This window comes from Triplophysa rosa, linkage group LG21, assembly GCF_024868665.1.
Source record: "Triplophysa rosa linkage group LG21, Trosa_1v2, whole genome shotgun sequence".
Taxonomy (NCBI): Eukaryota; Metazoa; Chordata; class Actinopteri; order Cypriniformes; family Nemacheilidae; genus Triplophysa; species Triplophysa rosa.
Window position 1 is genome coordinate 14,718,522 of NC_079910.1, and position 21,593 is coordinate 14,740,114.

Genomic DNA, 21,593 nt, shown 5'->3' on the forward strand with positions numbered 1-21,593 from the left:
GAGATTTCATTTCATTGATGACTGTTAAGAGTTAGTGTTAGTCTAGTTAGGTAGTCTGCAGTGTTGTGTGCCCAGATTGATCAGATTAAAACATGATGGCACCAGTGTCTCGCTGACTTAAATCGAGAGAGTGAAGTGAGTGAATACAGTTGATATGTGATGGTCCCGTTCACCTCTGGAAGGGAAGGGGGGTTATGACATCACATCGGGGGCCCTGAGACCATTATAAATGCCCCCTATGGCCCCTTTGTGGTCCGTCAGACCGGCTCTTCTTGGTGTGGGCAGGATATACTCTCTTCTGTGTCTCTCATCTAGAATTAGTCCTGTAGATTTAGCCGTTCAGGTGTCTCTGAGAAAACCCTTCACGTTCTCTACGCCAACACACACAACACAATACACACCACGTGTGTGGTGTTGGCAGAGAAGATTCATGTGTGAGTGTATACTCGCAGGTTCTCTCATAGCCTTAGCTAACGGCTAGATCTATTGGTGAACTTTTTGGGTTTTTTGCCTTTCATTTGTCAAGTTATTTTTTGGGGGCACATAGGGTTTAACTTTTTGTTTATTTGTTAAAAGCAATTTTTGATAGCAACTCCTTCGATTTTCATCCTGTCATTTTAGTTGGAACGCATAAATCAAGATGTGGGAGTTTCGCTCTATGATGTTCTGGCGGGCGGTGTTCGCCGAGTTTTTCGGCACCATGTTTTTCGTCTTCTTCGGGATGGGCGCAGCGCTCCGCTGGACCTCCGGGCCGATCCACGTCTTCCACACCGCCCTCTGCTTTGGTTTCGCTGCCGCTACATTGATCCAATCCATTGGTCACATCAGCGGAGGACACATCAATCCGGCCGTCACCTTCGCCTACTTAGTCGGCTCCCAGATGTCCCTGATCCGTGCCGTCTCTTACATTTGCTCTCAGTGTCTGGGGGCCATGGCAGGGGCCGCGGCCTTGTATGGAGTTACACCTAACAACATGAGAGGCACATTGGCTCTTAATACTGTAAGTGAGAGTTTCCCAAAGATAAGTCAAAAAGAGTTTCCTATTCAAATTATTTATTTAAATGTTTTTTTCAAGTTAAAGTCTACTGAATAAAAGTTTACAAGAACAAGGAGTCTACGTGAACAATTATTGAAAAGTGAATACGTTTTAAGCATCGACATGTTCACGGTTATGATTGAGTCTAATTCTTCATGTTTTATTCTCAACAGCTGCAACCGGGCATGAGTCTGGGCATGGCGACCACAGTGGAGGTGTTCCTCACCGTGCAGTTGGTTATTTGCGTCTTTGCCGTCACAGATGAGAGAAGAAATGGACGTCTGGGTTCTGCTGCTTTGTCCATTGGCTTTTCTATCACCATGGGCCACCTGATGGGGGTGAGAGATTCTAAAAACATTTGAGCATTTCTTTCTACGAGTATTTTTTAAACAAGCACATCAAAAGTTATGTTGCTCGTCTTTATGCCAGATGTACTACACCGGAGCCGGCATGAACCCAGCCAGGTCTTTTGCTCCTGCTGTTATCATGAGGAATTTCATTAACCATTGGGTAAGCAACGCATATCAGGACGCACGCATCTCACGATTAAAAAAAATGCACAGACTCGGGTCACGAGAATATGTCTCTTTTCATAACAGGTGTATTGGGTGGGACCCATGATTGGCGGCGCTATGGGTGCCATCTTATATGATTTCATTCTGTTCCCTCGTATGAGGGGTCTCTCTGAGCGGCTAGCCACACTCAAGGGCAGTCGACCCCCGGAGGCGGAAAACCAACAGGAGACCCGCGGGGAGCCCATCGAGCTGAAGACTCAAACCCTATAATGTGTTATAAACCTGTGAACCGAAATCTGGCTCTACCTCACTGGACCTTCTCCTATATGCTAATGTCCTGTTGGTGCCGAGGGCGGCGGCCCAGGTGGCAGAACCAACTGGATTAGGGTGGAGTTTAGGTTATGGGAGGGGCTAGAAGTTTCTTTAGGCATGCTTTCATTTTTCATCTGATTACGATTTTCAATTTTAAGTTATTTTGTTTTCTACAACAAGATGTGGATGTATGAAGGTGCAATTTAGCCAGTGCTTCACACTTTTTGCCAAGTTTTTATTTTTTTTGTGTGTGAATGTGTGTGAGAGTTCATGTGGGTGGGTCTTTTTGACTTTGTGAGGGTGGTCAGGACAATGTGCCCAGGTATGTATGTGCGTGATAATTGTATGTGTGAAATGTTTGTAAGCATTTATTTTAGGATTTTATCAATTACAGCTCATCCGTGTGAGTACAATGCTTATGTTTTTTCTTTTACAGAAATCTAAGACACCCCAAACTGTAGTGTTTGCAATGATATTCCACTTTGACTTTCATACAAACTGTATTAAACACAGCCCATCTTTGCAAAAACTTCTCAAGCTTAGTGTCCGTGTTGCCTTTCATTAAATGTTGTTTGAGGACAATATTCATGACTGGGCAAATGCAATATGCAATCATGTAGAAATGCCAATAAATACACAAAAAAGAAAGTGTTTTGGATATATCATGTGCAGACGCAATGATCACTGCATTATAAACTGTCAACAAGAAATGTATAATTGTACATTACAAAATCATAGATTATAATGTAGATATTATAATGTATATATGAAGAGTTTATTTCCAAAAGAGATAATGTCCATTTTTCAAAAATCATGTTTTTTATTATGTTATCGTGTTTTTATTGTGTTTTATTGTGTTAGTTATCAGTATTTTTTGAGTTATTATGGCTTAAATCAAAACAAACCAACTGCAGTTTCATTGATATTCATATATACAGTACATTTTAATATCTACATTATAATCTATGATTTTGTAATATACGATTATACATTAGCATTTCTTGTTGACAGTTTATAATGCAGTGATCAATAAACTCTTCATATTTATATATAATGTAGACTGCACATTTCGTCTCCCTTATTTGACACATCTGATTTAAATTTTCTATTTATTACCAGAAAGATCCAAGAACTTCATTGAGTGTCCTTGACTGTAAAGCACACAGTAGTCAACTTTTAATTGTATTAAAGGTTCTGTGTGTAGATTTTAGCGGCATCTAGTGCTGAGGTTGCGAAATGCAACCAACAGCTCACTCCACCATTCCCCCCTACCTTTCGAAGCACTACGGTGGCTGACACAGGACAAACATGTCGTTTTCGCTGCTTTGCCGAAGGAGATTACATATTTACGAAACGCACTCTGTAGAGCAGTTTGTCCATTGTACAAAATGTAGAAACAACATGGTGAATTCCATGCAAGGAAACCCGCTGTGTATGTAAATAGAAATAGCTCATTCTAAGGTCATTAAAACATAACGCTTCATTATGTAAGGTCTTTATACACCTCTGAACACATAGTTATGTACATTATAGGCCCATTGCAATTCTGTCAAATAAGATACTCCTTAATCTTACACCGTGCACCTTTAACTGTGTAAATTTGAAAGACACTGTAATGTGTTTGAAGATAAATACTGAGCCAAACCAGGCTTTTTGTGTGCCTGTCCTCTATATGTTGATTAATAAAAAAATAAAAAGGCAGAACTGGTTGAAAAATCTATAACAGTCTATAGCCTATCTAAGTGGGGCCACTGCTGGTACTATCATCCCCAATGTTCAAGTTAAAAGTGCAATATTTCTGAATCATAATTTGTAATTAATTAATTATGTTGAATTATTTGTTGTCCTTTGATATGCCGTTGATTGCTTTTATGTTGACACAATGCCCGTCTTTTGCAAAGTATTGCTTCATTACGGTGCAATTACAGTATTTACCAGCAGAGGGCGACCACAAACCATTTTTTATTAGCTAATCATGATGGCTTTTCCCTTATTACAGTAAATGTGCATCAGCATTGGCTGATATTGTGTTTTCCAGTTTGATGTGCAGGTAGGAACATCTCACAATAGAGCAGCACATAGAAAGCTTTATCTGCTTGCTTGGTTAGATGAATGATGATTGTGCTCACAGGTGCTCATTTGGATCGAGGTCTGGGGCCTTGTGGATTAAATTCACCATACTTTGCCTGCTCACAAAAAATCGAATAAGCCCTGTGTGCTTTGCAAAACTCACCATTGCTTTAATTTGCATAGGTTTGTATGGATGTCCATGAACTGTTGGAATCGGTTCAACTTTTCCATTGAAGCAAACATGCAGGGTTGTTAAACTGACTTTGATTTTAAGTGCATTTAAGGGTATGTTGGGGGGTTGATTTTTATTCAACTTAATAAACTTTCTTTTTGATTTGACAATGTAGTTTTGCTATTTGTTATACAACAGATTATTTATAATTTACATACAAAGAGAAACAACATTTGAAAATCAAATAATTCTGCAGCAGTCTTTGTTTTTTATATTATGGTGCATTTGATTATCATGTACCGACACCTGGAAACCAGTACATAAACCTACACAATCACAATAACCACATCAATGAAGCGCAAGTCTTGCAAATTAATTTATTACTTGTTTTGCATGTTCTGGTCTTATGGCTTTCACTGGAAGATATTTTCATATTTCAAGCTATTGAAATTGTCTCAGGGCAGATTAATGACAACACTGTTCTTGTAAAAACAAACAGATTGTCCAGGCAAAATGTCCACTTGCGTGCTGTCCAAACGTCTGTTCAATCATGTCTTCTCCCTCTCTTTTATGTTCCGCCTTATATGTTCCTGCTGGCATTTTGATCTGTAGTGTCATTTATGGAACGATACCAATAACAACCAGCTACAGAGGCTTCACTGACATTTATGTGCCATTGAAACAGCACAATACTTTTTTGTCCTTTAAAAAGATGTAGATATTAGCCCAAACCTGATCTAGAAAGCATCACAGACAAAGACTGAATTAGAAAATGATTAATACTCAATGTTTCCATGTACATATACTCATATTTATAATTACAGTGCCTATCAAATCCATGTTACTGAAGCTTGGATTAACATCATTACGGTCTATATGGAGCTACTCAAGAATCTTAATGGAACAGTTCGCCCAGAAATGTTAATATTGACTCATGTGTGTCGTTTTTTTCGTGAAACACAAAAAAAGATTCTTCAAACATCCCTCCTTTTGTGTTTCATGGAAAAAAATAGCAACATATGGGTTTGAACCGGCATGAAGGTAAATGACAGAGGAACTACAGAAACACATGGAGTGACATGGACTGAAGCAGACCACAGAGATAAGCAGAATTACAAACCTTTTGCAATGCTACAATTCTAAAATGTGATCTATTCATGGAAAAAGTCGGGTTAAAAAAGTCACATCATTTTGGTCACCTCAAAGGAAACACGGTTGTATAGAAACAGCTCTATAAAGGAAGGTAACGGTGAAATCTCTAAGGCTTTGTGCTTTACACATATTCCTGCAGACGTTTATGCTTCGTGAATTTGCAGTGTTTGTGATCTCTTCATTCAGATATGAAAAAAACCTGTTCAAAAACTTGTCATTCGTGTATACAATGGTCCCAAATTTGGACGCTTAAAACTTGAAAATGTATGAAATAACAAATATCTATATAAACAGCTCCAAACAAATGTGTTTTTGTAAAATGTTTTGCTTGAAAAATCTCCTTCTGCTGTCTTTGTTTAAAACAATGATATTTGGTTGGATATTTTGTTACCTAATGCAATGATATTCAAACATTTTAAAGTTCCCAAGTAACTTTTGGATTCATCGTATAAATCACGTCACCTATGATCTATTGTTTCTTGTCTTTCACTTGATGCATCGGTCATACGATTTCGCCATTTAATCATCTAACATTATTCAACAATCTTCTACCTATAATGCCGATAATGAAATTAATAATCACAACAGTAACCAGTCAGAGAAAATGTCTTTCAATTGAGGGAAAAACTCGAAGCCCTTTAGTATGACACCTCAGTATTTTGTCTTTAGCCCATCGGTCACAGGCTGATGATGTCACAATTCCCTGACCCACAATGATGATGTTCTAGTGCAATTTCAGCAGACTCAGTCGTCCTCAGCTGTCAGGTCTACAGGCGGTCGGCGTGCAGCTGAGAAGGAGGGAGTTGGATGAAGGTTGCTGTGGGAGGGGCTCCGACCGAGAGTGGGGTGGGAAGCGGGGTGGTCGAGGCAGAGGGGGTGCCGGGTGTTCCTGGGGGGTACACGTAGCTCAAGAAGCCCGGTGAGGGGGTGTAGGGGTACTGCTCGAAGGCCGAGGAGGCGTATTGGGCGTATGCAGTGCTGAAGTCAAGGTAAGGGCTCGTTGCGGTGGAGGTGACCTGAGTAGGAAGGACCAAACTGGGCTGCAGGAAGGCCTGAGGGTAAACATACGGCTGGCTGAGCCTAGAGAGACAGAGAGAAACAGAGGGTTAGATACTAATTATGTGGTTTACTCGAGTGACAGATTGAAATGTCAGATAGGCAGATTAATTCTCCATTAAGAGATTATCAGTGTTGGCCATTAGCTGTGACTGATTAGATTCCTTAACAAAAGTGGTTTATTCACCACATCTTAGTAAGGTCCAAAACGGCCTTTTCAGTGGATAGTGGATATTTTGATTCTTCGAATAAACATTAATTTAAAGATTTTTGAGTACATCTTATCTGCCATATTGTTTATTGCCATAATTGTTATAAATATCATTATGGTTATCAAACTCATGAAATGACCTTTAAAAAAACATAAAATGTCGCTGATAGCGAAATAAAAAAAAAAAATCTAGTTCCATTAGAATTTTTAAGTACAATTTAAGTGTCAAAGTTACAACATGCATTAAGGGGGACAGCTCACATGTATCACACACTGGCCACGTACATTATTTATGTGTGAGATCACGTTCAAAGTCTTCTCGTGATGCAAGTTGGGCCAATTATAACTCATTTTCTTATTTTAGATCGTACATTATTTAATAAATGAGCTTTATATCACGCTCTTAAATCCATGTTTGTTTTCCTGTATCTGTTATTAATGTGGTAGAATTCAGTAACAAATGAAGTCTTTCTGTATTAATATTCTGTCTTTTCTGTTATTCCCATATGGATAAATATATCTTGCATTCTTTGTGTGAAGGTAATTTGTATGTGAAGTGTGATTTTAGACAAATTAGATGTCATTTCATTTGAATTTATGTGCATGGCGAGGCAGGATTCTTGAATTGTAGCGAAGCGCCGCATCTTGAATTTTGTGTTAGAATTTTAGAGATACAATTCTTTCTTTTTTCAATTGATTTAAGTCATTAAATAAATGTACACAAATAAATGGACAGAATCAAATAATCTAACAAAAATTAGCAAGATTTCACTGATCCTAAATGCTTTCATTTGATTTTGGAGTGATTCTCTGTACAGGGATTAGGCTAAATCAGGACTAGGCCTTTGTCAAATTAGGACATTTAAGTCATTTTGAGACAATCAATGGCACTGATGTATTTTAAGATATGTCAGTCACATTTATTTTAGTCTAGGAATAGTCTTCAGCCCTTTACAGGAAACCATTCCATAATGTACTATAGTTATTCCTAGTAACAGAGGAAAGAAATAAAAATGCATTCAATTACCTTTTAAAGCAACTAACAACTACTTTATTAATTGAGTAAAAAAACAACAAAAAAATGATTTTAAGTGCCTCAAATTCTCCTTGCTAACTGACCTGCTCACTGACCCTATTAATGTATCTTATGAATTTCTGCCTGATGACATGGTCAAATCTCACAGAAAGCACATCTCCTGCTTAGAGACTCCCGGGGACACAGCCCACAAACATGGCGACACCAGCTTGTGCCACACACACACACACACACACACACACACACACACACACACAAACAGCTGCAGTGTCATTCCCTCATTGATTTATACAGAATGACAGTGGCTTTGTGGAGTAGTCATATCCAACTGTGTCTGCTGTCCTTCCTGACCCTATTCATCCAGCAAACCCTCATGCAGACATAGACATAAAACGACTGAGGGGGGCAAGGAGGAAGAGAGAGAGAAGACAAAGTAAAGAAGACCAGACTTGACAAGGGTGTGAGGACTAACAAAGTAGGGCAAACTAATTGCTGTAATTTATATGAGCTGTGGTGCATGATTCTACAAAAAAAAATGTTGTTCATTCTCTCCCTTGCTTACTCCAGCTAGTAGCATGGCCTTGTAAACTAACGGTACTGTTTTGACCCTATGTTGACAAAATGTTTATATGCTACTTGTAAGTCGCTTCGGATAAAAGCGTCTGCCAAATGAATAAATGTAAATGTAAAATGTACATCTGTGTGAGTTTGTGAGGGTACTCTGAGGGTACGTTTACACAACAACAATAGACTAAAATGTCAAAATAATCGTGTTCACACAGACGCGTAAAAATGACTAAAACAGCGCATTATGCTGCATTTGCATGCCAGGCCAGTAGTTGGCAATGTCACTAGGTCTAAAAATGCTGTTGATGGTGTTTGGTATAAAAGAGCCTTAAGAGAGACAGCCAGGCGTGTGCTTGTTTAGGCATGATCTCAGATGGTCAAGCAGTTTGATCCTCATTGTGCTGGTTCAGCAAAGTCCAGCTCCTAAAGTCTGCAGACATCCTACCATGCTGTCTCCAATCACAGGGGGTCTGTTCCACCTCCTTAATCCCATTTTATACTTGTTTAATAACTGTTTTCAACCAAAAATATAGCTTTATACAGGTACAGTGTGTTGGCTTTGTTGTGCTGTAACAAATACAGTGATGCTGAAAAACTACATGTGTTCTCTCCAAATTTAAGGTGTATTTTATTACCACAGTTAAACTGTAACATATTTTTGCTGACAGTTGTTAATACCGAGTGTAAACAGGGCCTCGGTAGGGTTTTCACACTTGAAATCATTAACCCCGGGTTATTCTAAACCCCCGGTAAACAGAATCCTGGGTTATCTGTTTCACGCTGCTTATAATTTACCAGGGGTTAAGAGATAACCCTGGGTATTCATAACCTGATGTTTCACACTGTACTTCACTAAACCCTGCGTTGACATTCTTATTTGCATATTTGCGGTGTCAACGTTCATGATTGGATAAATACTGCAGCGTCAAACTGACTGAATAATCTCGCAAATCCTTTTTGGCTATTTTAAGCCTCCTAAGACGTTACTTACTCAAATAAATTAAAAACTCAAAGGATTTTTTACACAGCGTACGGAGTTTCCGTGACAGTTTTCAGCTGTTCAGTTTTTGATTGGGTATCCGTTGCTAAGCGGCTGCTCGTATCATTCTACCCTCGCTTTGTTTCACCTGGGGTTAAAAGTGGGGTTTAGAATGAAGATAACCCGGGGTTAAGCGCAGTGTGAAAAGGCCTAGTGTCACATTAGGCTTCATGCTAGTTTGTGCTAACTGTTAGCCATTTTTCCAATACACTTATGTTTACAATTTATTGTATTAAGACGTGTCCCTTTGTTTGTAGCGCATTTACTATTTCAGTTCTAACGGCTTGACAAAACACTGATAATAGACGGTTTCAGTGGCAACAACATGAACAAACGTTATGTGGCCCAAACTTAACTTCCGCGTAGACCGCCACAAAGAATCTATAACTATTGAGTAGTTTTAATTTAATACAATTAATATACAATAAAATATTACTATTAATATTAATATAACTTAAATATCAAATAAATTGTAATATTAAAACCAAACACAGACCAGAAGTTAACTTTGGGCAAGACGCGTACATCCAATGAAACCGCAGTAGTAGTGTAAAATGCAAAAATATGCACAAAACAACTAAATAGCACTTTAAACAAAGACTAACAATCAGACAGTAAGAATAAACAGAGGCTAAGACCCTCAACGTTCCTTGATCCTCAAAAAAGAAGAACTTTTTAACGTATCTCAATGCAATGAAAGCTCATGGTAACCATTTTAGCGCCGAAAAGGGTTGTTAAAAGTAGTTCAGCTTTTTTGTTATTTTCCCTTCCGGCAACGCTTGAATAAAACCAGTTTGTGTATAAAAACCAGTTTGTGTATAGCCCTAATACAAATTGACTTTTTTTGTGCTGTTTAGAGCATGACAGATCGATGCATGACAACAGGTGTGTGAAGATTCTCTAGAAATGTCTACTTTTATATTACACAGAAAAAAAAGCATCTGGGAACTGCACAACAGCAAATAATGAGTTTTGAAATTTTTAATATAATATGTATTTTAGAAAACAATAATTAAATGTCTCAGTATCTGAGAGATAATGTGTGGGAGAGAACATGACAGATGTGCATGTATACAGAGAGAGAAAGACAAAGACAATGAAAGAGAAAAATTGAATGATGGATTTAGGGTTGAGTAAAAACCGTGTTTTGCATAACACCTGGCTGGTTAGTAGACATGAGGCAGGTGGGGACCTAACTGACAGACAAACAGGTCAAACAGGATAGGGAAGAGAGAGAGAGAGAGAGAGAGAGAGAGAGAGAGAGAGGGAGAGAGAGAGAGAGAGAGAGAGAAAGAGAGAGAGAGAGAGAGAGAGAGAGAGAGAGAGGAAGGGTAAAAAACAGACAGAAAGAAACTGAGAGGGAAATGAAGAAAGAGGAAGAGAGTCAAAAACAGAGAAACACAGACGGGGAGAAAGTGACACTTTGAGAGGATTTGGGAAGGAGTTGGAGACATGAGAAACCAGTGGGTGCACATACACAACGAATGGCACTGAGAAGCAGTTGATCAGATGCTAAAGCGAGTTTGATATGAAGATATGAAGTATTCTTTTGTGTGGAATGACACGGATCAGAACATTACTGAACTGTCCCTTTAACCTTTAGTCTTTAAAAGGCATTAAAGGAATAGAAGGAGCGGAGAAGGATGTATGAAATGAACAAAAAGGAGGGGAGGACATCAGAGGATGCCAGACCGTTACGCGTAAATCGCAATTTTCCACTAAATTAAATCGTAATTTAGCAGCAGTATTTCTGAGGGGTCATGGGAGGATTTTGTGTTATTCATGCGCAGTCATTCCTCACCCCTGACATTCACAGACTGAGGAGAGACGCTTACCCATACTGCCTCTGGATCAGCGCTGGGTGAACCTGCTGTACTCCTGTCGTGTATCCTGTGACCAAAAAAGAAAAATAAGAGATGGATATCACAAAGAGATTTCAAGCAGTACCTCATCTAAAATTAAATTTCTGACGTGTAATCCATCCACTATAGGTGCAGTTTAGACTTTATAGTTATGACAACACACGTTTACTGATATGCTAGACGCTTTTATCCAAAGCAACTTACAGTGCATTCATACATTTACCAGCGTGTGTGTTCCCTAGGAAACCCATGGATAAAATCAAACCTTGGCATTGCTATTGAGTTACAGGACCGTAAATAGAACTTAAAAAAGTTAAACCCTCTCAAATAAATTGCTTACAGACCTTCATTTTAAAGGCATAGTTCCCCTAAAAATGAAAATGTTGTCATTATTTATTCACCCTTGTGTCATAAAAACCTGTATATGACTCTTTCTTCTGTGGAACACAAAGAAGATATTTTGAGAAATGTGGTTTTGTGTCCATACAATACAAGAAGTCAATGGAGGCCAATTTTGTCACCAACATTCTTATGAAAAGATCTTCTTTTGTGTTCTGCAGAAGAAAGTATGGAATGAAAATAATAAAAATAAAATTGGGGGTTGACTATCCCTTTAAGTGCATAAACACGGTTTGTTTTTACAAACTGAGAGTTGAAGCACTATATGGCTCTATTATATTAATATAATAATAATATATTATGATGATTATTACATTGTTCTGAACGCAGAACATTCCTTTAGGACATCCCGGGAATTAATAATGCTTGTTAAATGAGAGATGTCGGATAGGGTACTTTACTGCCGCACCATGATCCAGATTCTCCAATATTTTGCTTACCCCGTTTGACCTTCATGATTCACATTTATATTTGTGTCCTTCACACTTTTCGCCTTTAATAGGCACTCAGTTCTCTCTATTCATCCGGTATGGATTGCATCTTTTTCTTTTTTCAGCCTTTGCGAGGAAAGACGGGATCTTTATTCTTGCATGCAGCCAGTCAAGTGAAAAACTCCAGGCTGTCTGTTCTCCAACACAACACTCTGTCTGCGCAGATACAGATGAGAAACATCTCTCGCCTGGATGCTCATTGCACGCGCACACACACACACGCGCGCGCGCGCCTTGTTCAACGGCCTCTTCTGATACATTTGCATAAACGCACTTTACCCTTCAGACAAAGCTTACTTTGAACATAATTCAACGAATTGCCTTCTAAATCCTTGTCTTTGTCTATTAAAAAGCAAGCGAGCTCTTTGGACATGTTTACCAAACAGATATTTAAAGGAATAGTTCAACCCAAAATGAAAATTCTTTCATCATTTACTCACTCACAAAGAAGATATTTTGAAGAACGTTTGTAAACGTTTGCAAACACTGGCCCCACTGACTTCCATAGTATCAACACAAAACCAGAATTTTGAAATTTATATGCCCCAAAATATATGGAAACTTTTCAAATAAAATGTAAATATCTTAACAATACATTTGTAATTAATGCTTAAGATCCAGACAAAATAAGAACACACATTATGTATATGTCACAGTGTATGATCTGACACACACTAGAGTCACACATGGGTTGAAAAAGCAGTTGAGGCAGTGCATGAGTCACGTGATGACGGCCGCAACGGCAGACAGAGCGAAACAGCACTACCATTTCAGACATGTTCGGACGGGAGCAAAAGCAGAGGCCAAAATACCCTCTGTTCCTGTGTGAATATGGTGTGTTAGAACAGGTGTACGCTCTTTAAACTCTCGCAACAATACCCTTCCTCTTTTCTGTCATATTAGCCACAAAACACACACAAAAATGCAAAGCTGGAGCACACACAGACATGCTAGGTGAACAGATATCACTTTCTGCACACGTGCATAGATGCAAATGTTTGATGGTGGTAATTTCTTGACAGGTCTAACCCGTCAAACTACCCATTAAAAGAGGTGTGACTTTGTGTGTGTGTGTAGGGTAAACCCTACGGTATGAGGACAAAATGTCCCCACAAAGATGGCAATATCCAAAATCCTTGTCCTTGTGGGGACATTTTTTGGTCCCCGTGAGGAAACAAGCTTATAAATCATACAGAATGAACTTTTTTGAAAATCTAAAAGAGCAGAAAGTTTTGTGTGATTGTTAGGTTTAGGGGTAGGGAATATGATATACAGTTTGTACAGTATAAAAACCATTGCGTCTATGTCCCCATAAAACATGGAAACCCAACATGCGTGTGTTTGTCAGCCAGAGTGAATTTGCGAGTGCGCAGTGCATTTGAGGTAAGCACAAAAGATTATTATGATAAACTGTGTGTGATGAGGTCATTCATCAGTTTTTTTACTAATATGATTCACTCACAGTTAAACAGTTAAAATGTCAACAAGAAAAGCTGCATAAGATTGCTCTACCATATAAGGACAGAGGAACTTCAAACAAAAGGAAATATATTTAGAGTCGAGTCCTTAAAGATGAAGTGTGTATCTTTTCCAGATAAAATACCTTAACTCTATGCAGCGACAGAGTCATTGTTGCAATGACTTTTTTGTGATCCTAGTAGTGCAAAACCACTACACTTAACCTTTCAAAATAATAATGAAGAGCTAACCCAACGTTCTGAAGTTGGTAAACAGCCTTCATGCACGTGTCTGGTGTTTACCTGTCAGTGGACTGCGTGGTTTGGCTCCAAGGTACGCCAGGTTGACATTAGCTTTACGTCCATCAATAATAGGGTTTGGATCTTTACAAGCTCTCTCAGCTGCACTTTTATCTAGCATAGTCACCTGGAGGCAAACAGACAAGAGAATGCGAATGAGTTTGAATATTGGCCCTTTTTAGCGATTTGTCTTATGTTTGCATACTTGATGTCATTCCAAAGCTTTATGCGGTTATCTATTCTTTGGATTCTTCTTGTTCATAGTCATCACATAGGTCAAGCACCAATATGCAAATTCATTTCATGTCTTATAAAGCCATACAACAGCATGTTCAAGTGAAGGACAAACTCAAAGGTCGTTATTCAATGGTCTCCTTTCTACTTTTGTGTTTTACAGGACAGAAAAACAGCATATGGGTTTGGAACAACATGAGGGGAGTCAAACATTAAAACAAACAGCGAGTAAAAATAAAATCACATTTATTTGCAATTACAAACTTTACCCAAATTCTTTCATAATTTACTCGCGCTCTTGTCATTTCAAACCTGTATGACTTTCTTTCTTTTACCGAACACAAAAGAAGATATTTGGAAGAACAACATTGGCCCCCATTGACTTCCATTGTATGAACACAAAACCACTGAGACATTTCTCAAAATATCTTCTTTCGTTTCCACAAAGGGAAAGAAATTCATACTAGTTTTGCACAACATGGTGAATAAATTTTGAACATTTTTATGTTTGAGTGAACTATCCCTTTAAATGTTCACCTTACCCCCCCCCCCCCAACGTTAAACACTTACTGTATATTCAGCACAGTTATAGATTACTGTTATCTAAAAGACTCTTAAATCTTTACAAAGATTTTATATTCATATAATAACCTCTGAATTTTTAATGAACTAATAAATTCATGCTTGATTTATTTTGTCAACATCTGAGGCAGTTAAACACACATTTCAGTCATCACTGCAACACAAGCATGGAACAATTACAAAGTCATATATTGGACAATTTGGTCATATAATCGCATGTGTCAAACGGCCGAGCAGCATCTACTGCAGACTTTTCACAGCTTGCGCCTTTGTGACAAATGTAGCAAGATGCACTATTAGGTTAGAGCTGCTCATTGTCTGGCCTCAGTTGCACGCACACACAAACACGCCCCACCCTGTGGAGACCCAGTGGCAGCAGTGTTCCCCAGGGCTGGTGGAACTCGAAATACAGCCAGAGCAGCAGCCCGGCAGATCGGTTAGGAAGAGAATTCATGGGATCTGGTTTCTGTCAGGTAAACATCAGAGTGTGAGCTTCGTTTCTGTAGTGCCCTTGTGTGGAGGGCGTCCTGGACTGAACATGAGCAAAACAAGTGCACGCACACACACACACAACTGAGAACCGAACGTGTTATTATCTCAGTAGTCACAAAACCCGGCTAGTAAATGAGGCGACAAGCAGCAGTGAGTGTGTTGGGAAAACATTAGGGTTGTGTAATCCTGTGGGAACTCCTCTGGTAACCCCCCTCCTTCTTTTCTTATTCTAGAACATTAAGACAAGGTCTCCCACACATGGGAGTGTATCAGCCTGCTTATTAAAGACTGTAATTCACAACAAAAGAAACATTATTTGTTTTCTTCTCATAAAGTTTCTTTTAATTCCTGTCACGTTTTTGCTAACTATGTTTATCTAATGGTCATGTTTATTAGCAGATGACACGCCCCAAAAAAAGAAAAACACAAGAACTGAAACTGTGGTCTTATCTGCGTTCGCCAACTGCTTTTGAAGGCAAACCGCGACATAATCCTGTACCAGTGAACGTAGAGTTGCAAATCAAGAAAGACAGAAATAGATCTTTATGGCTGATTCTCATGAAACCGCAAGCAAAGCAAATTATTTTGCTTATAGAAACATAATGTTCGAATAGTGGGAAAACAGACTTTGTTGGGTTTAATTATACTTATTCTCCTTTTTTATTTGTAAAGGTAGCTAGAATGTGTTTTTTATATCTCAACAAAAAAAACGGCTTCAGCTGCAACAACATAAAGTTAATATGCTATGTGGCCCAAACTTAACTTCCGGTAGACATCCGCAAAGAATCTATAACTGTTGAGTAGTTTTAATTTGTCATACCGCAAGTTATAACTTCGGGCCAGGCGCATGCGTCAGATAAAACCGTCTAAACAAATAAATGGTCATATAATATTACAGTTGTTTGAACGTAGGCCTAGCATATAGTAAAGCCATAGCAGTCTACAAACTACTTTTTTTATACTTTTACATAATATAGTAATCATTCAGTGCCATGGTACTGTCAACACTTTTTATTATAGTAGCCGAAGGAAGTGTACAGCAAGCATAGTAACCACAACGACCCACTTCTCAGAAACGTCAATGTTTTTTAATGCATCCAAGAGTTTAGGAAGATAATTGATGACATGCTTTTGTAGAAATAATCTACTTAATTCTCCAACATGTGACTCGCATCATCGCGCTGACGCGCGCGCACACTTGTAGAGCACATTGTGCCTCAGAAAAGCGCTCAATACCTGAGGATTACATTTATAATCCTTCAGGACTAAATCGGACTGGGGAAAAACATTTAGGCCTATTAAAAAAGGATCAGAATAAACCAACAGTCGATCAGTAACCATGTGCTTCAGGCTATTTAGAGCCGTTTGGATCGTTAAACGTTGTGCTGCTGCCTGAAGATTCTCTACTGGCTTTTGTTCCTCGCAACTGTAACAAAAGACATGCGCAACGGCACGCGACGCTCGCATTGTCACCTGGAGACCGCACGCGCACAAACGATACAGTCGTCCTTCACGACAATTTATAATCGCGTTTTTTATTCCTTTCACGAATACATTCGAGTCGTCGCAAACGTAATGTGAAGCCACAACTAACAGCCAAATGTATAATCACTTAAGCGGAGTTTTTGCATGAACTGAGTAAAACAAAGACCAATTCTCTTCGTGAACTTATGAAAGAACTAACAGTTAAGCAGCTATGTAAACTACTGTCAATGTCATGTTTCATGCGGGGTTGTTCACAGTTTGTAGCTGTTGTTACTTACAAAGCCATATCCCCTAGACTTCCCCGTTTGTCGGTCCGTTATCACCACCGCTTCATCGATGTCGCCGAAAGTCTCGAAGTACTTGCGCAGCGACGCGTCCGTGGTGTGATACGGCAGACCGCCGACAAAGATCTTCGTGAAAGTCGTGTCTTTCTGAATACCGGGATACATCGTTTCCGACGTCCCATTCACGAACTGATGTAGAAGCATCGGGCGCGAATTGTAGCTACGAAACGCGCGAGTTATAAATAAATATAAATAACAACGATAAATAACGACGTATCCCGCTTCTCGGGATACTCTAAAACTGTTTGCGAAGGCGGTGAGGTAGATATTCCTTTGGCTCGGAGAAATAACTGTGGCTCCTTTTCCACTTCGTCATGTGCCAGATTACTCCGCCAACTCCATGTGCGGGGAAACACAATGACGGCAGGTGACTGACGAGCCCTCAACTACAGCGACACTTGTACACGGGCTTCCTGACTGAAGCGTCTTCTGTTGAACTACACCCCTCCTATTCTGAAGAACTGACGTTCATCGACCCTTCCCTTGTCTCGATCTTTGGGGTTTCATTAATGCACCTGCGATTTGACTACAATAAATAGAGGAAAATGCAACTAACCTCGCTCAGCGTGTACTTGGAAGTCTGCTATCATAGATATTTCTGTAGAAGAGTTTGCTGAATCTTAATACATGTAGCTATACTGGTCACTGTCACTTTCTCAAATAGTAGTTTTGGTAGATTTTAAAGGGACACTTTAAATGAAAATTCTGTCATCATTTACTCACATTCGAGTTGTTCCAAATCTGTATATAAATGTCTTTGTTCTGATGAACACAGAGAAAGATATTTGGAAGAATGCTTATAACCAAACAGATCTTGCCCCCCATTGACTGCTATAGTAGGAAAAATTACTTTATCTTTTTTTTTGTTCTGTTGAACACAAAATAAGACATTTTGAAGAATGTAGGACAGCAAATAGTTCTGGGCACTTTTGACTACCATTGTATTTTTTCCATACTGTATACAATGTTTTCCATACATGGTTTTAATACCATACTGATAGGTCAGACGTTGGATATTTGGTGGTTTAAATACCCACGTGAAGTCTCTCTTTTAAAGGTTTTTTTTGTTCGTGTTTTTAAAGTATAGTTTTCCATAGTCAGGTAAGTGAATTGTCACATCCATAACAAGCTGTCACATCCATAACAGTCCATATTCCTCATAAATGGGCACATAAAAAATTTAAATGTAACTATTGTATGTTCTATAAGAGTCATCGCTTCTCCGATTGTTAGGTATTAATGCTTCTGGTGCGTGCATTTGAATTCACAGAAATCCTACAAAGCATGTTGTCTCTCAAAAACATCCATGCATCACATCCATAACGCATTCATTTTTCCCTTTTTTCCCTCCTTTAAAATATAAACAGATATTTTTCTGATGTCTGGACTCTATCAACAGAGGTTTTGTAAAATATAAACAGGTGGTGCAATATGTCGGTAATAAACACATTCTCTGAGAATATATATTTCAAGTTTTGTCTGAAAATGTCACATCCATAACACATGTCACACATAACATGTCACAGACAGACTTTTAGATTTAGATATTCTGCAGCTGGTCACAGGAGGTAATTTGTCAATGGCCACACATGATTTGTCAGTGCCAGCAGGTGACCATCCATCCACAAATGGTTGCAGGAAGTGACCTGCTACTGGCCTTGGTGCTGTGTCCTCAGCTGACCTGTCAATAACCGTAGGTGACCCGCAAGTAACAAGTGGAAAACTGTCACTGGCAATGCCGACACATATATTTTGACATTACAACAGTGTACAGCATTCTATTTTTACCATTATTATGAGGAAGTGAAATGGTTTGTTTGTGATGTACTGTAAAATGTAGCTCTTTGGCCTCAGGGACCAGCACATTGTTCCTTATTCCACAAGGTGGCATGTAATACCCGATCAAGAGCTTAGCATCAAAGAATTCAACACCAGCCTGTCAGTGGCTCACATACTGTCATTCAAATTTACAGTGCAGCCTAATGTGAGAACGTTAACACCCTTAACACTCGAGTCACAGGAGCCACAGGAACTAGGAGCCATTTCTCACGGCTACAGCAAGTCTAGAGAGAAAGTTACAATGATGAAAGGCAAAAAAAAGGTTTGAAGAAAGTTGCAGAGAGATCAGATAAATACACAATTTCTTTCACATCTGCAAGCATGCTGGTGGGTCCCACAATCGAACAGAAGGAAAAAACATTTCTTAACGCAAAAATATATATATTTATGCATAACCACAAACCTGACTCTTAGTGGAAGCTGGATAAATGAAAGGGATAGTTCACCCAAAAATGTAAATTCTGTCATCATTTACTCACCCTCTTGTCATTTCAAATCTGTATGACTTTCTTTCTTCTGCAGAACACAAAAGAAGATATTTTGAAGAACGTTGATAACCGAACAGCGGTGGCAGCCATTGACTTCTAACGTATGGACACAAAACCATTGCAAGTGAATGGCTGCCATCGCTGTTCGGTCAACAACATTTTTCAAAATATCTTATTGTGTTCTGTGGAAGAAAGAAACACATACAGGTTTGACATGACAAGAGGTTGAGTAGTAAATGATGACAGAATTTTCATTTTGGGGTGAAATATCACTTTAAGCTGACACCAATACGCACTACATCAAATAAAGGTCAAACATTGACCACACTGTGTTGCGTCACTTTTGAGTATATTAAACCCTTGAAATGGAAATGCTCTCCGATATTTTTCAAAATATAGTTTATGCACGATGCCAAGTGTCCCAATGTGCGACACATCTATCAGTTCTACATGCCAGACCAACAATGGTGCAAGTCAGAGAGAGGCGCAGACAGGCAGCATTGTCTTGCTTGAGCAATTGTGTCTCACATCTAGTTTGTTTGACTGTGTATTTGAAGAAAGAATAAGTAAATATTTTGAGAGATTACATTCTGTGCAGTATACAGGAAGGTCAACCCTTCATTTTATTGTACTGTAGGCTATTGCAAGACCATGGTACTTTGATATACCATATAGTGAAATTCAAATTGTTATCCAAAAACATGGTTAAATGATACTTGTTTTATAGTTGAACACACAGCTAATTGACAACGAGAAGAATGATCAAATGATCGACACTGTCTCTCATGGGAGAGACTTTATTGGCAGTTCATTGCTAAGCATTTAAGTGTTGGTGTTATACCGATTGTGACCTCACACCTATTCTAGCCTCAAAGACTGTAACGTGCAGTTGCTCACACCTCCGAGAACCAGAAAGACCCTTTGTCTTCCAGGCTTTACTTATTCTTTGCAGACAAATGTCTCTGTCCATTGACTTGGACCCACCTCAACTACAGACATCTTCATAATTACAAGGGTTTAAACTTGAATGAAGTATGTTTTCTGTATGGATCTGTAAAAAATGCATACATCTCTGCCATGATGAACATGTTCCTCAATTTAAATTTATTTGTATATTTCTTGAATACGTAATTGTCCTGTCATCATTTACTCATCCTTACATTGTTCCAAACCTGTTCTTTCGTGGGAAAAATAATGCAAAGCATGTGTAGACTGACATCCCCCAAAGCTTTTTTTAAAATAAATTTAAATGTGGCCTTTTGTACAATTGCAGAAAGACATGCTGGCTTGAGACAAGCACCAGACAACAGGAAATGAGAGAAACTTTGTAGATCCTTATGACTGTGTCAGTGTCAATACGGATATAAAAATATCAGCTCATTTGATCAGCTTTAGATTAGACATGCATGCTTAGTTCAGGTTCTCAAACTAAAAAAGCACTTTTTATCTACAGCACTTTTGTATCTAGTTTTAAGTTTTTTTTTTAATGTTTTAGATATATTCAAGATATTGGGATTGTACTTAAAATTGTAATTAAGTAATAGAGTCAAATCCAAGTCGTATTGAATAAAAATACATTTTAAATGTGAACTTAGCTTTTTTTATTCGTTTCTTCAAGCGACAATTCGATTGTTCAAGTCTCAGTTATTTCTCATTTATACTCCATGATGGTGAGACCAGACCATTGTGTGCCGCACAATCTCATTGGATTATTACAACATGTTTTTCTCAATATGATTTCCTTTTTGCTGCTGTGTGTTTACACCATAGGTAACACCAGGGGCAATTCTAGGCTTTCAATATTAGGGGGGCTCAGCCTCCAATGAGGATATATATATAAATAACCACTCTCTAAGCACTACATACTGTATACATTACTAAAATAAATAATTAAGAAAGAATATGCAGAAAAGCATACAAGATATTATATATCACATTAATCGATCAATCTGCAACATTTATCATTCAAAGTGACAACAACAGCCACAAATCAATATAATAAATGTTACAATCAACTGCTGAGTCATTATTTACTAGTAGGAATTAGGGTTGTCACGGTACCATAAACATGTTTTACGATACTATACCAGCTGAAGTATCTCGATACCAAGTAGTATCACGATGCTGTGCCATATAATTCAAATTTATACAAAAAACACAGATTTAGATTTAACATTTTGTATTTACTATAGTAAACTGTATTATACTTTGCACTAGAATATGTTGTTTTATTAACTGTAGTAATTGTATAAATTGTAGCAAATACATTTACATTTAGTCGTAAATACTATAAATACTGTAGTATACTTAATTATTTACTATGATAAGACTCAAAAACACTAGTATCTATGAGTTTTAGTAGTTTACTGTAGTAAATACTAAAGTACACTAGATCATTTTTCACGTAGGAACTAATTCAAATGTTGGACAAATTTAATTGACACAGCAGTCTTT

The 21,593-nt window shown here is 38.4% G+C and overlaps 2 protein-coding genes across 2 annotated transcripts; one reads left to right on the forward strand and one right to left on the reverse strand.

Annotated features, from left to right (window-relative positions):
* The first annotated feature begins 640 nt into the window (after nucleotides 1-640).
* Nucleotides 641-2,405, forward strand: mipb (major intrinsic protein of lens fiber b). Its single transcript, XM_057363181.1, has 4 exons — nucleotides 641-1,000; nucleotides 1,210-1,374; nucleotides 1,466-1,546; nucleotides 1,636-2,405. Exons 1-4 carry the CDS (start codon nucleotides 641-643, stop codon nucleotides 1,819-1,821), a joined length of 792 nt encoding a protein of 263 aa, XP_057219164.1. The 3' UTR covers nucleotides 1,822-2,405.
* Nucleotides 2,406-4,468: 2,063 nt separating this feature from the next.
* On the reverse strand, nucleotides 4,469-17,253 carry rbm38 (RNA binding motif protein 38). The gene is made up of 4 exons (XM_057363182.1): nucleotides 16,747-17,253; nucleotides 13,679-13,802; nucleotides 11,002-11,056; nucleotides 4,469-6,337 (listed from the first exon to the last, which is right to left on the reverse strand). Exons 1-4 carry the CDS (start codon nucleotides 16,954-16,956, stop codon nucleotides 6,025-6,027), a joined length of 702 nt encoding a protein of 233 aa, XP_057219165.1. The 5' UTR covers nucleotides 16,957-17,253; the 3' UTR covers nucleotides 4,469-6,024.
* Between the last annotated feature and the right edge of the window lie 4,340 nt (nucleotides 17,254-21,593).

Bases quoted from the DNA above. Each gene is read 5' to 3' on its own strand.
- rbm38 (XM_057363182.1), bottom strand. From the start codon at position 16,956: ATGCTTCTACATCAGTTCGTGAATGGGACGTCGGAAACGATGTATCCC. The intron at 13,803-16,746 runs GTAAGTAACAAC...GTTTGCCTCCAG, and splicing joins AGTCTAGGGGATATGGCTTT to GTGACTATGCTAGATAAAAG. The intron at 6,338-11,001 runs GTAAGCGTCTCT...CTGTCTCTCTAG, and splicing joins CTGATCCAGAGGCAGTATGG to GCTCAGCCAGCCGTATGTTT.
- mipb (XM_057363181.1), top strand. From the start codon at position 641: ATGTGGGAGTTTCGCTCTATGATGTTCTGGCGGGCGGTGTTCGCCGAG. The intron at 1,001-1,209 runs GTAAGTGAGAGT...TATTCTCAACAG, and splicing joins GCACATTGGCTCTTAATACT to CTGCAACCGGGCATGAGTCT. The intron at 1,547-1,635 runs GTAAGCAACGCA...TTTTCATAACAG, and splicing joins GGAATTTCATTAACCATTGG to GTGTATTGGGTGGGACCCAT.